General features: G+C 51.6%; 1 protein-coding gene across 1 annotated transcript in view; it reads left to right on the top strand.

Moving 5' to 3' along the window:
* The window catches only part of GRIK3 (glutamate ionotropic receptor kainate type subunit 3), a 116,552-nt gene that overhangs the window by 73,924 nt on the left and 28,483 nt on the right, over nucleotides 1-14,145 (top strand). The window contains exons 6-10 of the mRNA XM_033080564.1: nucleotides 2,310-2,483; nucleotides 4,257-4,400; nucleotides 6,608-6,715; nucleotides 10,295-10,408; nucleotides 13,815-14,018. Coding sequence (XP_032936455.1) covers nucleotides 2,310-2,483; nucleotides 4,257-4,400; nucleotides 6,608-6,715; nucleotides 10,295-10,408; nucleotides 13,815-14,018 — 744 coding nt within the window. The remainder of the gene's footprint in view (nucleotides 1-2,309; nucleotides 2,484-4,256; nucleotides 4,401-6,607; nucleotides 6,716-10,294; nucleotides 10,409-13,814; nucleotides 14,019-14,145) is intronic.

Here is a 14,145-nt window from a genome sequence, read left to right on the forward strand (position 1 = left end):
GAGAGGTGGCCAGGACTGGTGGTTTGAGAGATGGGCAACAGAGACCATGGGGACTGGAGCTCAGGGATCTGATTTGTCACATTCAGTCACATTCCGAGGAAGAAATCATCAGCTTTTGCAAAAAAAATCATTTCCTCACAACAATTTCTGGAATACAGACTGAAGTCTCTGATTAAAAATGAATCTTGAAGAAACAGACCCATTCCAGCAGGTCAGGCACAGAACTGCTGTCCCCCCTCCCAGCCAGAGACATGAGCGCCTGTCTGAGGTCAAACCTCTGTATGTGCCCTTAGCTCCCTGAAGTCATTTAAAAGTCACCATTGTGGCCTGGTTTTCACAGTGCACTTTAACAGAATGTGCAGGTTAGCACTTGCAATTTTTCAGGTTTAGAAAACAACCCAAAACCCCAAGTCCTGGTTGCCATTGTAGGGTGATTAATGATTTGCTCCCTGCTGCACCTGCAGATTTGAGCACTGCATCCATCAGCAGTGAGCCCTGGGGCTGCAGAGGTTGGGGCAAGGCTTACAGCAAAGATCAAACCCCCAAAGCTTATTAAAGCAAAACAGCCGCAAGAACCCTCACTCCCCCATGGAGAATGATGTCTCAGTTGCTGGCAAGTGTTGCTGCAGCCCTGCTTTGCTTAGGGCAGCACAGGAGGGACTCCAGCAGCCCCACAGTGTAGCTGTGTCCCACCAGCACAGCCCCTCACACAGCACAGAACAGCCCCAGCACCCATCCCATGCTGAAAATCCTTTTGATCAGCCCTTGTGAGAGCAGTGAATGTCACATATTCGCCCCCACCACCCATTGCAGACCACTTGTGGTGCTGCCTTTCCACCTCCCCACATTTATACTGCCACGAAACACTTGCAGACATTGTTCAGGACAAACACTGATGAAATATGTCCCATCCAACAAATGGCTCCCATTAACCAAGCCACCCCTGGCTGCCATCTCACCACATTCCCTGGGGTGAGTTTGGGGAGCAGATCAGCTGCCACACAGCCCTGATGTGCTGTCCAACCCCAAACTCATCCCTGAGCACTGATATTCAGACACGTGGACAGCCAAGAGCTGCCCCACAGCAGCTCCCCCAGTGCCCCCCAGTTTCCCCAGTGCCCCTCAGTTTCCCCAGTATCCCCAGAGCTCCATAGCAGCTCCCCCAGTTTCCCCAGTGCCCCACAGCAGCTACCCTAGTGCCCCCCAGTTTTCTCAGTGCCCCATAGCAGCTCCCCCAGTTCCCCAGTTTTCCCAGTGCCCCACAGCAGCTCCCCCAGTGCCCCCAGTGCCTCCCAGTTTTCCCAGTGCCCCCAATTTTCCCAGTGCCCCATAGCAGCTCCCCCAGTTCCCCAGTGCCCCCCAGTTTCCCCAGTGCCCCATAGCAGCTCCCCCAGTGCCCCCAGTGCCCCCCAGTTTCCCCAGTGCCACCAGTGCCTCCCAGTTTCCCCAGTGCCCCATAGCAGCTCCCCCAGTTTCCTCAGTGCCCCCAGTGCCCCCCAGTATCCCCAGTGTCCCCAGTATCCCCAGTACCCCATAGCAGCTCTCCCAGTGCCCCCCAGTTTCCCCAGTGCCCCCCAGTTTCCCCAGTTCCCCTTCCGGAGCGATGCTCGCAGGCCAGCAGCCAGCAGAGCTCAGCACTGCCTGGCTCTGGTTCTCACATCGTATAAAGGGCACCCTCATTCATCTGCAGACTGTGTGGGCTGGTTGGAATGTCAAGAAATGCGTCTGAGTTCCCCGTTGATAGTCTGCAAATTGGTGTTTTGCATTCAGAGTGACTCTGTCACCCGCAGCACCCTGTGGGCCTCAGCACTGCCAGCAAATCCTCCGTGGAAAGGCCCAGGGGAGCTTCAGACACACAAACTCTGCCTTGTCCCCCTCCCTGGGTCACAAGTCTCTTTTTTCAGAGTCACAGGCAGCGATTCTGCTTTTCTCCCCGCAATCCTCTCGCCTTTTTCATGCTGACAGCGAGTTCTTTGGTAGGAGTTCCCTTCTGCTGCGTGTGGGGAACCTGCACATACGGCACCCAAATTGCACCAACACCTCCAGGCCTCGGCAAGCAGCGACGGATGGCAGCAGACAGCACAATCCTCTAATTCCTGAGGGATCTGTGCTCCCTCCCACCTCCTGTGGGCTCTGCTGTCTCGCTCCAAACACAGACACACAATCCTTAATTCCTGAGGGATCCGTGCTCCCTCCCACCTCCTGTGGGCTCTGCTGTCTCGCTCCAAACACAGACACGCGCACCGACGCAGAAAACTCAAACACAACAAAGCTCAGCAAAACGTTGAAACCCATTTCTCTCTTTTAAGGATCTTTATGCATTAGACCTAGAGCCATACCGCTACTCTGGGGTGAACCTGACCGGCTTCCGGATCCTCAACGTGGAGAACCCCCACGTGTCCTCCATCATCGAGAAGTGGTCCATGGAGCGGCTGCAGTCGGCGCCCAAGGCAGAGCTGGGGCTCCTCGATGGTGTGATGATGGTATGGGCAGTTCAAACTGGGCACAGGGCTCTGCCAAGCAGGGCAGGGTGGTGAGGAAGGCGTTAATAGGCATTAAGGTCTAAATGTTACTTTTTTTTGGTTCTTGTACCGGTAGCAACTCATGGCAGGTATCTGCCCTGAGGTGCTTTCTTGTGTTCTTTAATAACTGTCCCTCAAAGTCTGGGGTGAAGTCCACACCCCAATGCTGTGGTAACGCTCCTGCTCAGGCCCAGCTGCCTGGAGATTTGCCACCAGACAAGGCAGGTGGCCAGGACGTGTCCCAAAGGGCTCCAGCTGCCCCTGAGAGCAGCAGGACACCGGCTCCAGGGCCGGGAGCACAGCACTGGGGCTGGGCCAGGCACTTTGCCGAGACTGAAGCAGGGGAAAAGTGCCAAAGCAATGCCCAGAGATGGGCTGTGCTGCAGCTTTGATGACTCCTTTAGGGTCTGATGGCAGCTCTGCTCCGCTGAGTTAGTGCTGGGAAGGTGCAGCACCTGCTCGCCCATCTGTCTTCCCTGCCAGGCTGTGTCTGACCCCCAGAACTGCTGACTGGCTCCCTCCTTCCCTCTCCCTTTAGATCTGCCAGAACAAGCCCTGCAAAGTGGCAAAGCCTCCCAGACTTTCACCTTGAAATGGCTCCTTAGGTCCCTGCTGTTGTGTTTGTTGTAAGGGGACAGAGTGTCACTGTCCTGCAGCTCCTGCCTGTCCCCACAGCTGAGCCCTGCTGTGCCTGCAGCAGCGCTCAGTCCCCAGCTCTGCCTCTCCTCCCAGCCCTTCTTTGCTTCCTCAGAGGGATCCTGCCTTTGATTCCTGTCTGCCAGGTGTCCATCCAGTGGGGCCCTGGGCTCAGCTGGGCATTACAGTCTGTAATTCACCATGAAATTGCATGGACATATCCTTGCCCCCCCTTTCCTCCAGCCCCAAACTCACCAACCTGTCCCTGCTGTGGTCCATACCCGCCCCCGGATGCAGGTGGGGCTCCTGCTCTTCATGCTTGGTTGCTGAGGGAAGGGAAGGTCACAGGGATGGCTGCCAAGGCTGGAGGATTTTCTCCATGGCTACGTCCTGTTAGATGTTTGCTCGGTTATTTGCTGTATTATTTTGTTTTATTGTGGTTTATTATGCTGCTGCTGCTACACTCACATCTGTTTTGTGGCTCTGTGAAGCCAGCAAATAATGTATTTTCACTAGGAGGTCTTACCACATCAGAGCAAAAAATAAATCTGATTCTCCTGATCAGTGTTTGGATGGGAGATGGGGCATCTCAAATTGAATCTAAAATCATCACATTATATGGGGGAAAAAAACATTCTCCCTAGTTCATATCACTGAAATGCTAGAATATGTTACAAAGCCATGAGGTCCTGATTTTGGTGACAGCTTGTGTCATTTTTGGAAAACTGTGTGCCCACAAACATCTCTGTTTCCTATTTTCCCATGTATAAAATAGTGTGAAAAATATGCTCTCGTACAGTTTTTTTTTTTTACACTCAAGACAAAACAGACTCAATAAGAAAACTCTGTTACTACCTTCTACATTTAGAAATCGTTGCCTCCCTCTTTGACACCACTGCAAGCAACACCCCGAGTAGTCCCTCACAGACAAACAACACTTCCAGAATCGCTGATTTTAGGCAGAACCCCACGCTTTCGGTCTGAGGGATGAACAAACAGAAACAGAACAACCCAGGGGCTGGCGGGGGTAACTCAGAGCGGGTTCCACGTTTCCCTACGAGTCCCCAGGGCCACCAACGCTGTCCCCGTTCCCTTTAGACAGACGCTGCCCTGCTGTACGACGCGGTGCACGTGGTGTCCGTGTGCTACCAGCGCGCCCCGCAGATGACCGTCAACTCCCTGCAGTGCCACCGCCACAAGGCCTGGAGGTTCGGCGGCCGCTTCATGAACTTCATAAAAGAGGTAAAAGAGTGATTTTTTTTTCCCACATAATTATTAGGTTGGAAGACTCCTTCAAGATTGAGTCCAACCTATGCCCTAACATCTCAACCAGACCACGGCACCTAGTGCCACATCCAGTCTTTTTTGGTGACTCCACCACCTCCCTGGGCAGACCATTCCAGTATTTTATCACTCTTTCAATGAAAACTTTTTCCTAATATCCAACCTGTATCTCCCCTGGTGCAGCTTGAGACTGTGTCCTCTGGTTCTGTCAGTTGTTTCCATAAACAGCTGTTTTACTGTGACTTTCTTTTTGGTCCCTGGTGGTATTTACCAGGACCAGAGAGTGCTAATATCAATTAGCTATCTCTCAGAAAGCTCACATTTAGCCAGCAGAGAAAGACCAGAGGCCTTACTTGACGAATTCCACAAGAATCTTTATTTCATGCCAAGGGTGATCAAGCAGGATTCTCTCAGAACAAAGGGCAGACAGTCACATTTATAGGTTCAAGGGGGATTCAAACTACAGCCAATAAAAAGTTTATACAAAGAACAGCATCCAATCTAAGTGAGAAGTTCTAAAGGTGAACTGACCAATTACACAAACTAATTTCTAACCAATTATCTTCCAAAGTGTTAGAGAGTGACCAAATTTTTAAGGAATTTGGCTCAACCTTGGTATCTAGGAGACCTTATCTATTATAGCAAGTTCCAGGGGAAGATGGTTTTGGAGGACTTGTATCATCCACATTTTACCATTAACACTCCCCATGAGGGGCTTCATGCCCAAAATGTACCTGAAACCCTTCAACAAATATAACTCCTTTTAATTCCCTTTATTTTGTCTGGCCTCTGTTTTTAGGCAGCCCAAAAAGACATCACAGGGCTCAGCACGCAGCTGTGTTTGCTCCAGCTGGCCAATACCAGACATTCCGTGTTTTCCCCAGCTCCCAGGGGGCTCCAAGGGCTGTGTGTCCCATAGGCAAACCACCTGCACGCCCAAATGAGCAAACACGAGCCTCCCCAGGACTCCAGGGTGGCGAGGCTGGGAGCAGGCTGTCACTGCTCCTCAGGAATTAATGAGGCAGAGCCAGAGGAGGGAATTTACTGGGAGAAACGCCAGTTATTCCCCCCTGAGAATACATTATGCCACCTTGATCACACTGGAATACTTCAAGCTCCCCCACCCATAAAGAAAACACGTTTCCCAGTGAGCAGCCTGCACGGAGCTGCTCAGGGGAGAGAGCCCAGGCACAGCTCCCCACTGCTGGGATGTGATTGCTGAGCAGCAAAGTGCAGCAGCAGCCTGGCACTCCTATGGGAGCATCCTCCCAGGATGTGCTGCAGCACAGCCAGCACTGTCCCCAGGCACCAGTCACCTCTCTGTCCCCCAGCTCCTGCTCTGCTGGCACAGAGCACCTGGCACTGGGGGTTCCATCTCCTCCTAAACCAGAGAGATTTGTTTCTAGGGCTGCTGCAAAGTGAACAGTGGGAAAGAACTAGAATTACAGGGGAATTTTGTGTGGAACTGAATTGAGGCATCTTTACCCCAGTCTCCTGGTCCCAGTCAGGCCAGGCTGTTCAGGACCTCAGTCAGCCAAGCACTGAGAAGTCTCTGGGAAGGGGATGTCCCCAGTCCCAGTGAGCACCTGCCCTGTCCTCACACTGACACAAACTGCAGCAAGGCACCAGCAGCACACGCCCCTGGACTCTGTGCCCGTTCCAACCTCAGATCTTGCTTACATGAACACATCCTTGGCCTCCCGTGCTCCACTTTCCCTTTGAAAGGACAGAGGGAAACATTCCCAACATTTAAGCTTCCACACACCTTGGAAGCAGCAGCAAGTTGGTGCACAAAGGGATTTCTTCTGGCTGGAGCAGTCCCAGAGCAGCTCCCTGCAGCCAGCGTTTATCAGCACTACAAGGATAAACGCAGCACACAAGGATGCTGTGATAAATGCAAGTCGTTTTCTACTGAGTCATCACGTCCTGCAACAGCTGGTGAACACAAAAGGTGCGAACAGAAATTGTAGCAAGGACTGCAAGAGAGTTAAGGAAATCTCCAGCTCCGTCTGCAGTCTGAGCAGTGACGGAGGGATTATTAATTAATCAGGCTCTTCAGGGAGAAAGAACCAGCATAAGGACTAATTAAAAGAACATATAGTGGAGGGCAAAAGATTATTTATGATACTAAGTAACAGCCCTGCTACTTTTTCTCCCTTGCACAGGCCCAGTGGGAAGGATTAACAGGACGCATTGTCTTTAATAAAACCAGCGGTTTACGGACAGATTTTGATTTGGATATCATCAGTCTCAAAGAAGACGGCCTTGAGAAGGTAGGCAGGGTTTGTTTTATCTGCATGTGGCTGAGGAGAACGCTGGTGCTCAGCAACAGAGAAATGGTTGGTGTTGTGTTGATTCCAGGTTTCTGGGGTTTATATAAAAGGATATTCACTTTGTGGGATTTCTCAGATCCTTTTCCATGCTCAACCATGACTCACTCGCCCTGAAGCCAGTGCGTGGGATTACAGCTTGCAGAAGTGCTTGTGGCACTTTCCTGGGATAGTGGAGGCAAAAGAAACTTTCTGAGCATCCATTAACCCCTCCCTGCCCTAAGCAGGCAGGAATGACGCCTGTCCCACTCCCTCTTGCTGGCCTGGCTCACAAACCCTCAGCTCTTCTCCGAGAATACCACAGCTCTGGAGATCATCATCTGCATGTGCATCATTTCCCACTATGAAATTGCCCGAGGCTGGGAACAGCCCCAGTTTATGACAGTCTGGAATTTGCAGGAGGATGCACTGGGTATTTTGTTTATTATGTAAGGGACAATGAGCCTGGCTGGGGGTGCCATGAGCATGAAGGCTGCAGCCTTGTGTCCTCCAAATTAGTGCAGATCTTCTCTGGGCACAGTAAAACCATGCTGATATGCAAATCTGATCCCAGGTGTGCCTGGGGACTTAATTTCCTTCTCAATTACTTAAAAAAACCGAAACTTAAAATAAAAAGGCAATGCACACAGCCTTAAATCCCTTAGAATGCAGGATTTAAGGTGAGATCAGTTGATGACAAACAGAGCAGGGCTCAGGGAGCTGGGATTTCCAAGAAATTCTAAGATTCTGCCTACTCTGCGAGCAGCTCTGTGTCCCTGCTCTGCTACAGGTGTCCATCACCTGTACAGGAGGAATTTGGCAGGGCAGCAAGGAGCTTTCTAGAGCAGAGTCTGCTTTGCGACAGGTAGCAGGTGCCCGTGGCAGCCGGGCACGGGGCTGGCTCTGTCCCTCTGGGCAGGGTGACAGCTTCTGAGCCCACGGGACACCCGGCTGGCAGCAGGGAGGGAATTCAATTACCTGAAATTGAAATCTCCTGCATGGCCCGAGAGCACAGGACTCATCCAGGGAATTAATCACTCGGCGCAGGGAGGCAGCCCCAGGGCTGGAGGCAGCCGTGGATCAATTCTGTGTTTGGAGGGGATGGATCCTGCACAGTGAGGCTCCCCAAACCCATCCCCCTTGCTCACTTTGTTTTTCCTGGGCTTTGAAATGAATGGCTGCCACTCTTACCCACCACAGCAGCAGCTCGGTGCCTCAGGTAACACAGCTCAAGGTCAGCACAGCCCTCTCCTGCTGGGGAGCTTTTGGTGTCAAATACAGAATAAAGAAAACATTTCAAATCAACCCAGTGACCTTCAGTCTCGCTGTGGTTGAGAAAGGCAGGACAGAGCTCAAGGTGCCATGCAAGAACTGAGCAGCAGCCGACCTTTGTAGCCTTAATTTTTTACAAAATATTTTGTTTACTGAGCCTAACCCGAAAATAACAACACGTCTTTTTGAAGTCCAGCAGCAGCGCCACGCTGCTGGAGAGATGTGTTGGGCAGGTAACAGAGAACGTGCCAGCCTTTGATACCACATGAATCCAAATGTTTAAGCACAGCCACAGTATCACCTGTCAAAGCAACACCCCTCAGGTGTGCTGAGCAGAGCTGGCACCAGCTGAGTTATTGCAGTTCTCTGTCACATCGAGCCCACTGGAAGCTGCCAAACCTCGACGCGTCCCCTGCACACCCCATCAACTTTTGTCTCCAATAATTCAGAGATTTCACAGCTCCCACCATTATTTTTCTGAAAGCTTCGTGTCAGCTCCAGAAGGGTTTTAAGGTATCGATGTCAGATCTCTGCTGAAGCCGGAATTCTGTCAATAGTTAATCTGAACTAACAAAATGCCAAACTACAAACAAATCCCAGCCGGATTGTGCATTATGTATCACAGCTTATGTTTGTTGAGCTTTAGGATTGAACCCCTTATCCTCATACCTCCTGGATGTTCCAGGGATTACAGGAGTATTACCAAATCCTAATTACATATGGCTTGACTATCTGACTCACACAGTTCTCTTAAAGCACGTTTTCCTTTTTATTCCTTTTTTAATATTTTAAACTGATTAATTCAGTCTTAAGTGCTATGCATTTAATTTTCTTGAAGAAAACATCGCAAGGCAGAAGTGATTGGGGCTGCAGTGCAGTAAACTGGGGCCTCTTGGACTTGCTTTTTTCCCATCCACAATAACAATAATAATAATTTTTGACATTGCAGCTGTTGTGTGATCCAAGGCAGAGATGGGGGATTGCTTCGGTTTTACCTGAAATATTTAAAACCTTTCACAAAGTTCATGGAAACTCTTCTAGAATTTATGACAATTTTTTTTTGCCAGGCAGCATTGCTCATTACAAAGTCTCTTTTTGGGGATGCAGTAAAACCAAGTTCTCCCCTTGGACTGCTGAAGAGGCTGAAGAATCTTAAAAACAGCAATAAATAAAAGATGGGAAACTGCTGGCTCCCTGGTGGATTGAGCTGGCTGCCTTTGGCTTTTCTCTGAGTCCCACCTTGCAGTTTGACCCTACAGATGGATCATTCTGTTCCCATTTCCAGGTGGGGTTTGTTTTTTTTCTCACTGTCAGGCTGGCTCTGTGGCCACCCTGCTCCATTTGCTGGCAGCACTCCCATTTTCCTCCAGCTTTCCTGACATTTTATCTCACTGTCACAGTCCTTTAGCCACTCCTGCCTTCAAAGTTTGTCCCAAAGCCTCCCCTGCTCCGTGGAGATCAGGTTAACAGGCTTAGCCTCGCCCAGATGACTTCCTTAAACAGAGACATGTTTTGCCATTTCTGGATCAATAGACTTCATTAAAGTCCAATAATTCATTACATTTGACAGCTTGAGAAAACAGAGCACCTGAAGTAGAGTTGATGTGCCTGTGCCATGCCTGGGGCAGGGCTGCTGCCACCCCCTCCTCCAGGTTTGCAGCCAGGACTGAGACCCCCCCATTGCAGGGATTTCCCAAAGGAGGGGCCAGGGCCCTGCCAAGAGATGTGTTAAAAACCTCCAGCTGATTTACCACGGCACAGAGAGCAGGAAAGGTCCCTATCAGGGATCTGCAGAGCTGGTCAAGCCATTTTTAATTTCCCCACCAAAGCAAATTGGTGGGGAAATGGAAAAGAAAGAAAATGGACTCCGATTTGTGGTTATTTTTTTTTTTTTGTTGTGCTTCATCCTTGCCCAGATTTGACTCTTTAGTGTGGTTTGATTGTTGCTCTATGCAGTGCCTTTGCAAATTGTTCATTCATGCAACCCCTAAATTCCAGTCCCCACAGTCTTGATGCACTGCAGCAGCACAGGGACTGTGGAACATGTGCCACTGGACTGGCCTGCAGCTGAAAGGCTATTCCATGGTTTTCATGGAATGTGGTAATTCCAGTTTTGCTGCTGTTTGCTGCAGACAAGAGAAGGAAATTCCCTTTTTCAGGCCAGCAGGATGCTGGGAGCAAGTGAGGAATGCAAGGCAGGGATTAAGGAATGCAGGTAGGGACTGAGGAATTTGGGATGGGAGTTCACTGTGTTGGTTTGCTCCCTTTCAGGTTGGAGCATGGAGCCCTTCGGATGGTTTGAACATCACAGAAATCTCCAAAGGACGAGGGCCCAATGTCACAGACTCGCTGAGCAACAGATCTCTGATTGTCACCACAGTGCTGGTAGGAGCCTGCAACCCTGTCACTGTCCTTCCCCATGGACCCCAGGGATTCCCCAGGGATATCCAGTGTCTCTGAAAGTTCACAGCACCTCTGTGCAGAGCTGCTGGAAGAGGCCCTGTCATGGTCAGGGCTCATGGGGCACCCAACGCCCGTGTGCCTGCAGGGTGACCCGCAACACCCCGATGGCACCGGCCCTGAGCAGGCTGCCAGCCCCCCCATGGTGACCAGTGAGGCTGGCACAGGCCAGTGGGAGCCACAGGTGCTGATCCTGGCCAGGCTCCTCCACTTGAGCTGCCCAATCCTGCCCCTGTGCCCCTCAAATTCTTCTCCTGCCCAGGAAGCTGCTGCTCATCCTGGCTGAGCTCTTCTGCTCAGGGTCCCATCAGGTCCCTGTCCCTTGTCAACCCCTGCATGCTGGAGACTCCTCTGCCCATCCCTGCATGCCAGAGGGCACATCCCTGCTGATCCCTGCGTGCTGGAGGGGTGGGCAGAGAACTCTCCCTGTTCCAAAGGGCACATGCTGAGCCCCAGGACAGTCCTGTGTCACCATGTCACCGTGTCACTGTGCACCCGGTGCCCAGGCAGGCAGAGGCACAGCAGTGGGCACTGGGCTGGCCAGCACTGCCCACCTCAGCTAGGAGTGCTCTTGGTACTGAAGAGAATACCAAGAGCAACCAGAGCCCCCTGGCTCAGCTGTGACACTGTCTGTCTGTCTGTCTGTCTGTCCCCCCTGCTGAAGTGGGGAGGACTGATGCTGTTACCAGCTCTGCTCCCAAGTGTTGTGCTGCATTTTGTTCCCCTGTTCACTCTTGGATCTGACAGCAGGTGTTGGATCTCCATGAGTTTTTATTGACTGGTTCATGAATCTGGTGGCATGGCTGTTAGACAGCATGGGCTTGGGGAAGCAACAAAACACCTCAGCCCTTGGCCAACCTGCCCAAAACTGAGTTATGGGTTTGCCTAGGGAAGTTTTCTGGCCCTTTTGTGTTACATGTTTTCAGGGAATGTAAAGGTGCAGATGGAAAAAGGGAACCCTTGTGATGTCCTTCCCTTCCCAAAAGGATGTGATTTAATATAGTGTGGATTTGTATCATAAAAGGAATGGGACCAAGGTGTCCAGAGTGGAACAGAGAAAGGGGACACTTGGTCTAGGGCAGAAGAGGGGCTGGAACCAAAGGTCTCATATCCCTCAGCAAGGAGTTAGCAGGGTGGAAGCAGAACATAACCCAAAGACAGATGCTGTGGCAGCTTTCCTTGCAAATCAGCCACTCCTCCTAACGAACTGCCCATCCACCACATGACATTTTTCCCATGAAACATTCCCATGGCTGTGGAATTGTCAGCCATTGAAGGCCATGGCATAATGCAAAACGATGGAGCCAGGAGGGGCCTGTCAGCCATCTGCCTCTGACAGGCTTCTGGAAGGCAACATTTCTGTCTCATGCTCTGCGAGCACGGACCAATTACATAAGGCACAGGGTGATATCAGTCCCCATTAACTGTGCCACTCCATGGGCCTGCACACATGCCATGGGGTTTCCACCTTGGAACCACGGCTGTCCTGGATCCCTGTGCAGGGAATGTGCTCAGACCTGAGTTCTGCAGTAATTGCCCTGTGTGTGTTGGAGTCCCAAACATAAAATACAGCCCTGGATGTTATTTGCATTTGCAACACCCCTCTGTAGTTCTGCACTGCTGTAAATGACGAGAGAAGAGCCATAGGAGGAGCCTTTAAAAGAAAAAGCATGAAAGGTTGTTTTTTCCCTTTTTGCTCATATTGCAGTGACTTGTTGGAAGAGAAATATTACCCCAGCAGCCAGTGCCGCTCTCCCCAAGCAATATGGGAACTGTGAAGTTATGAAATTGAGGGCACCTTCACTGAGAAATCGATTAGCAAACTGAGAGAGCTTGTGAATTGGATGTCTGGCTATTTTCAGTAATAAATTGTGAAATAGTCCGTGAATAAGTGGTTCACAGAGTTCAGAATTACCCCCTAGGAAATGTTTGAGACCTGGAGATACATTACTGAAGCGAGTGGCGTCCTAATGTTCAGTGCTTCGGCTGTTAAATATGTATGTAATCCCTACAGCGCTTCCCAAAATTAATAGTGCTTTATGGCTGCTCTGGAGCCGGCGTATTTATATCCAGATCCATAGATTGAGCTGATTCACAAACAAAGCACTAATTCCAGAGCAGAAAGCCGAGGAGGCGGCGGGGGAGCGCAGGATTGAGCCGAGCCGCGCGTGCCAAGTTAAACTCGCGGGCGTGATGGGCTTTGAAACCCTGCAAATGGGGCTTCGTGTGCTGCCACAGCCCCTCCTGACCCTGCTGCTGGGCCAAAGGAGCAGCCCCTGCCCCTCAGAGGGAGCACAGAGCCCCAGGGCAGGGCTGGGGGCTGGCAGGGGAGCAGAGATGAGCAGGGACAGCCCCACCTGAGCCCCCTCCTCAGAGCACCCATGCCCCACCAAACCACCAAACCAGGGCTCCAATGTGGGCTCCAGACCTGCCCTCCCACCTCTTCAAGCCTGAGCAAAATCACAGAGGGTGTTTACCCTCACCCTCCCTTGCTGACCCCACAGCCAGGACAGGAGCCCTGCACACACCCCCAGTTTGAGCCAGGGACTCGCTGTAGGTGCCTCACCCTCCTCTTGCCTTCCAGCTCTTGCCTGCTGCCCACCACCTTTTCCCATTTCCATCTGTCCTCCACACGTTTTTCCCTCAGGCTCCCCAGTGTTGCTTGTCCTTGGTGGCTGCCCAAGCCTGAGAGGCACCAAAGGATTTCTCTGTGTGACTTCACTTGCCAGCCCCTGCTCCAGGGAGGGATGCACAGGTCACTGCATTAATTCCTGTCCCCTGTGCTCAGCTCTGCTCTGTTTCAGACACCTCCATCTCTCCCAGGCAGCCAAAAGGGCAGCACACAGCACAAAGTTTCCCTGGGTTGTAGCAGGGCCCCATGTCCACCAGGTAGTACCAGCACAGAGGAGTGCCAGTGAGCTGAGTGGGGAGGTTTTGGGGTGGCACAGCTCCCTCACCCTGAATTTCACCCTGAGCTTCACCCAGCAGCTCACTGTGGTGAATGGCAGGTAATGGGTGCAGGGCTTGGGGGTGAGTTTGTCCTCCCCCTCCTTCACTGTTTCTAACACGTCATTTTCAGAGCATGAAATGGTTATTTTTCTCCCTGAAATCCTACCAAATGGAAAACAGTTGGCTGCTCAGAAGAGACAAAATTAAATTTTGTGGGGTAAACAAGGTTGCTAATTAGCTGATGCGCTGTGCAAAGTTAATTTATTCCCAACATGTCACAGTGCCAGCCCTGCCTGGAGAGCCTGGTGGCTCGGGCTGACCTGCAGAGGTGGCCCTGCCTCCAGCTGGCCCGGAGCACACACTTTTTGCTTTTCCTGTGCAGGAGGAGCCCTTTGTCATGTTCCGTAAGTCTGACACCGCCCTGTTCGGGAATGACCGCTTCGAGGGCTACTGCATCGACCTGCTGAAGGAGCTGGCCATCATCCTGGGCTTCTCCTACGAGATCCGCCTGGTGGAGGACGGCAAATACGGGGCCCAGGATGAGAAGGGCCAGTGGAATGGCATGATCAAGGAGCTCATCGACCATGTGAGTGAGCCCACGGGGGGCTGGGGAGGGTTGGCTGTGCCAGGCTGTGCCAGAATGTACCAGGCTGTGTCAGGCTCTGCCAGGCTGTGTCAGGCTGTGTCAGGCTGTGTCAGGCTGTGCCAGGCTG

The sequence above is a fragment of the Catharus ustulatus genome, chromosome 26 (assembly GCF_009819885.2).
Source record: "Catharus ustulatus isolate bCatUst1 chromosome 26, bCatUst1.pri.v2, whole genome shotgun sequence".
Taxonomy (NCBI): domain Eukaryota; kingdom Metazoa; phylum Chordata; class Aves; order Passeriformes; family Turdidae; genus Catharus; species Catharus ustulatus.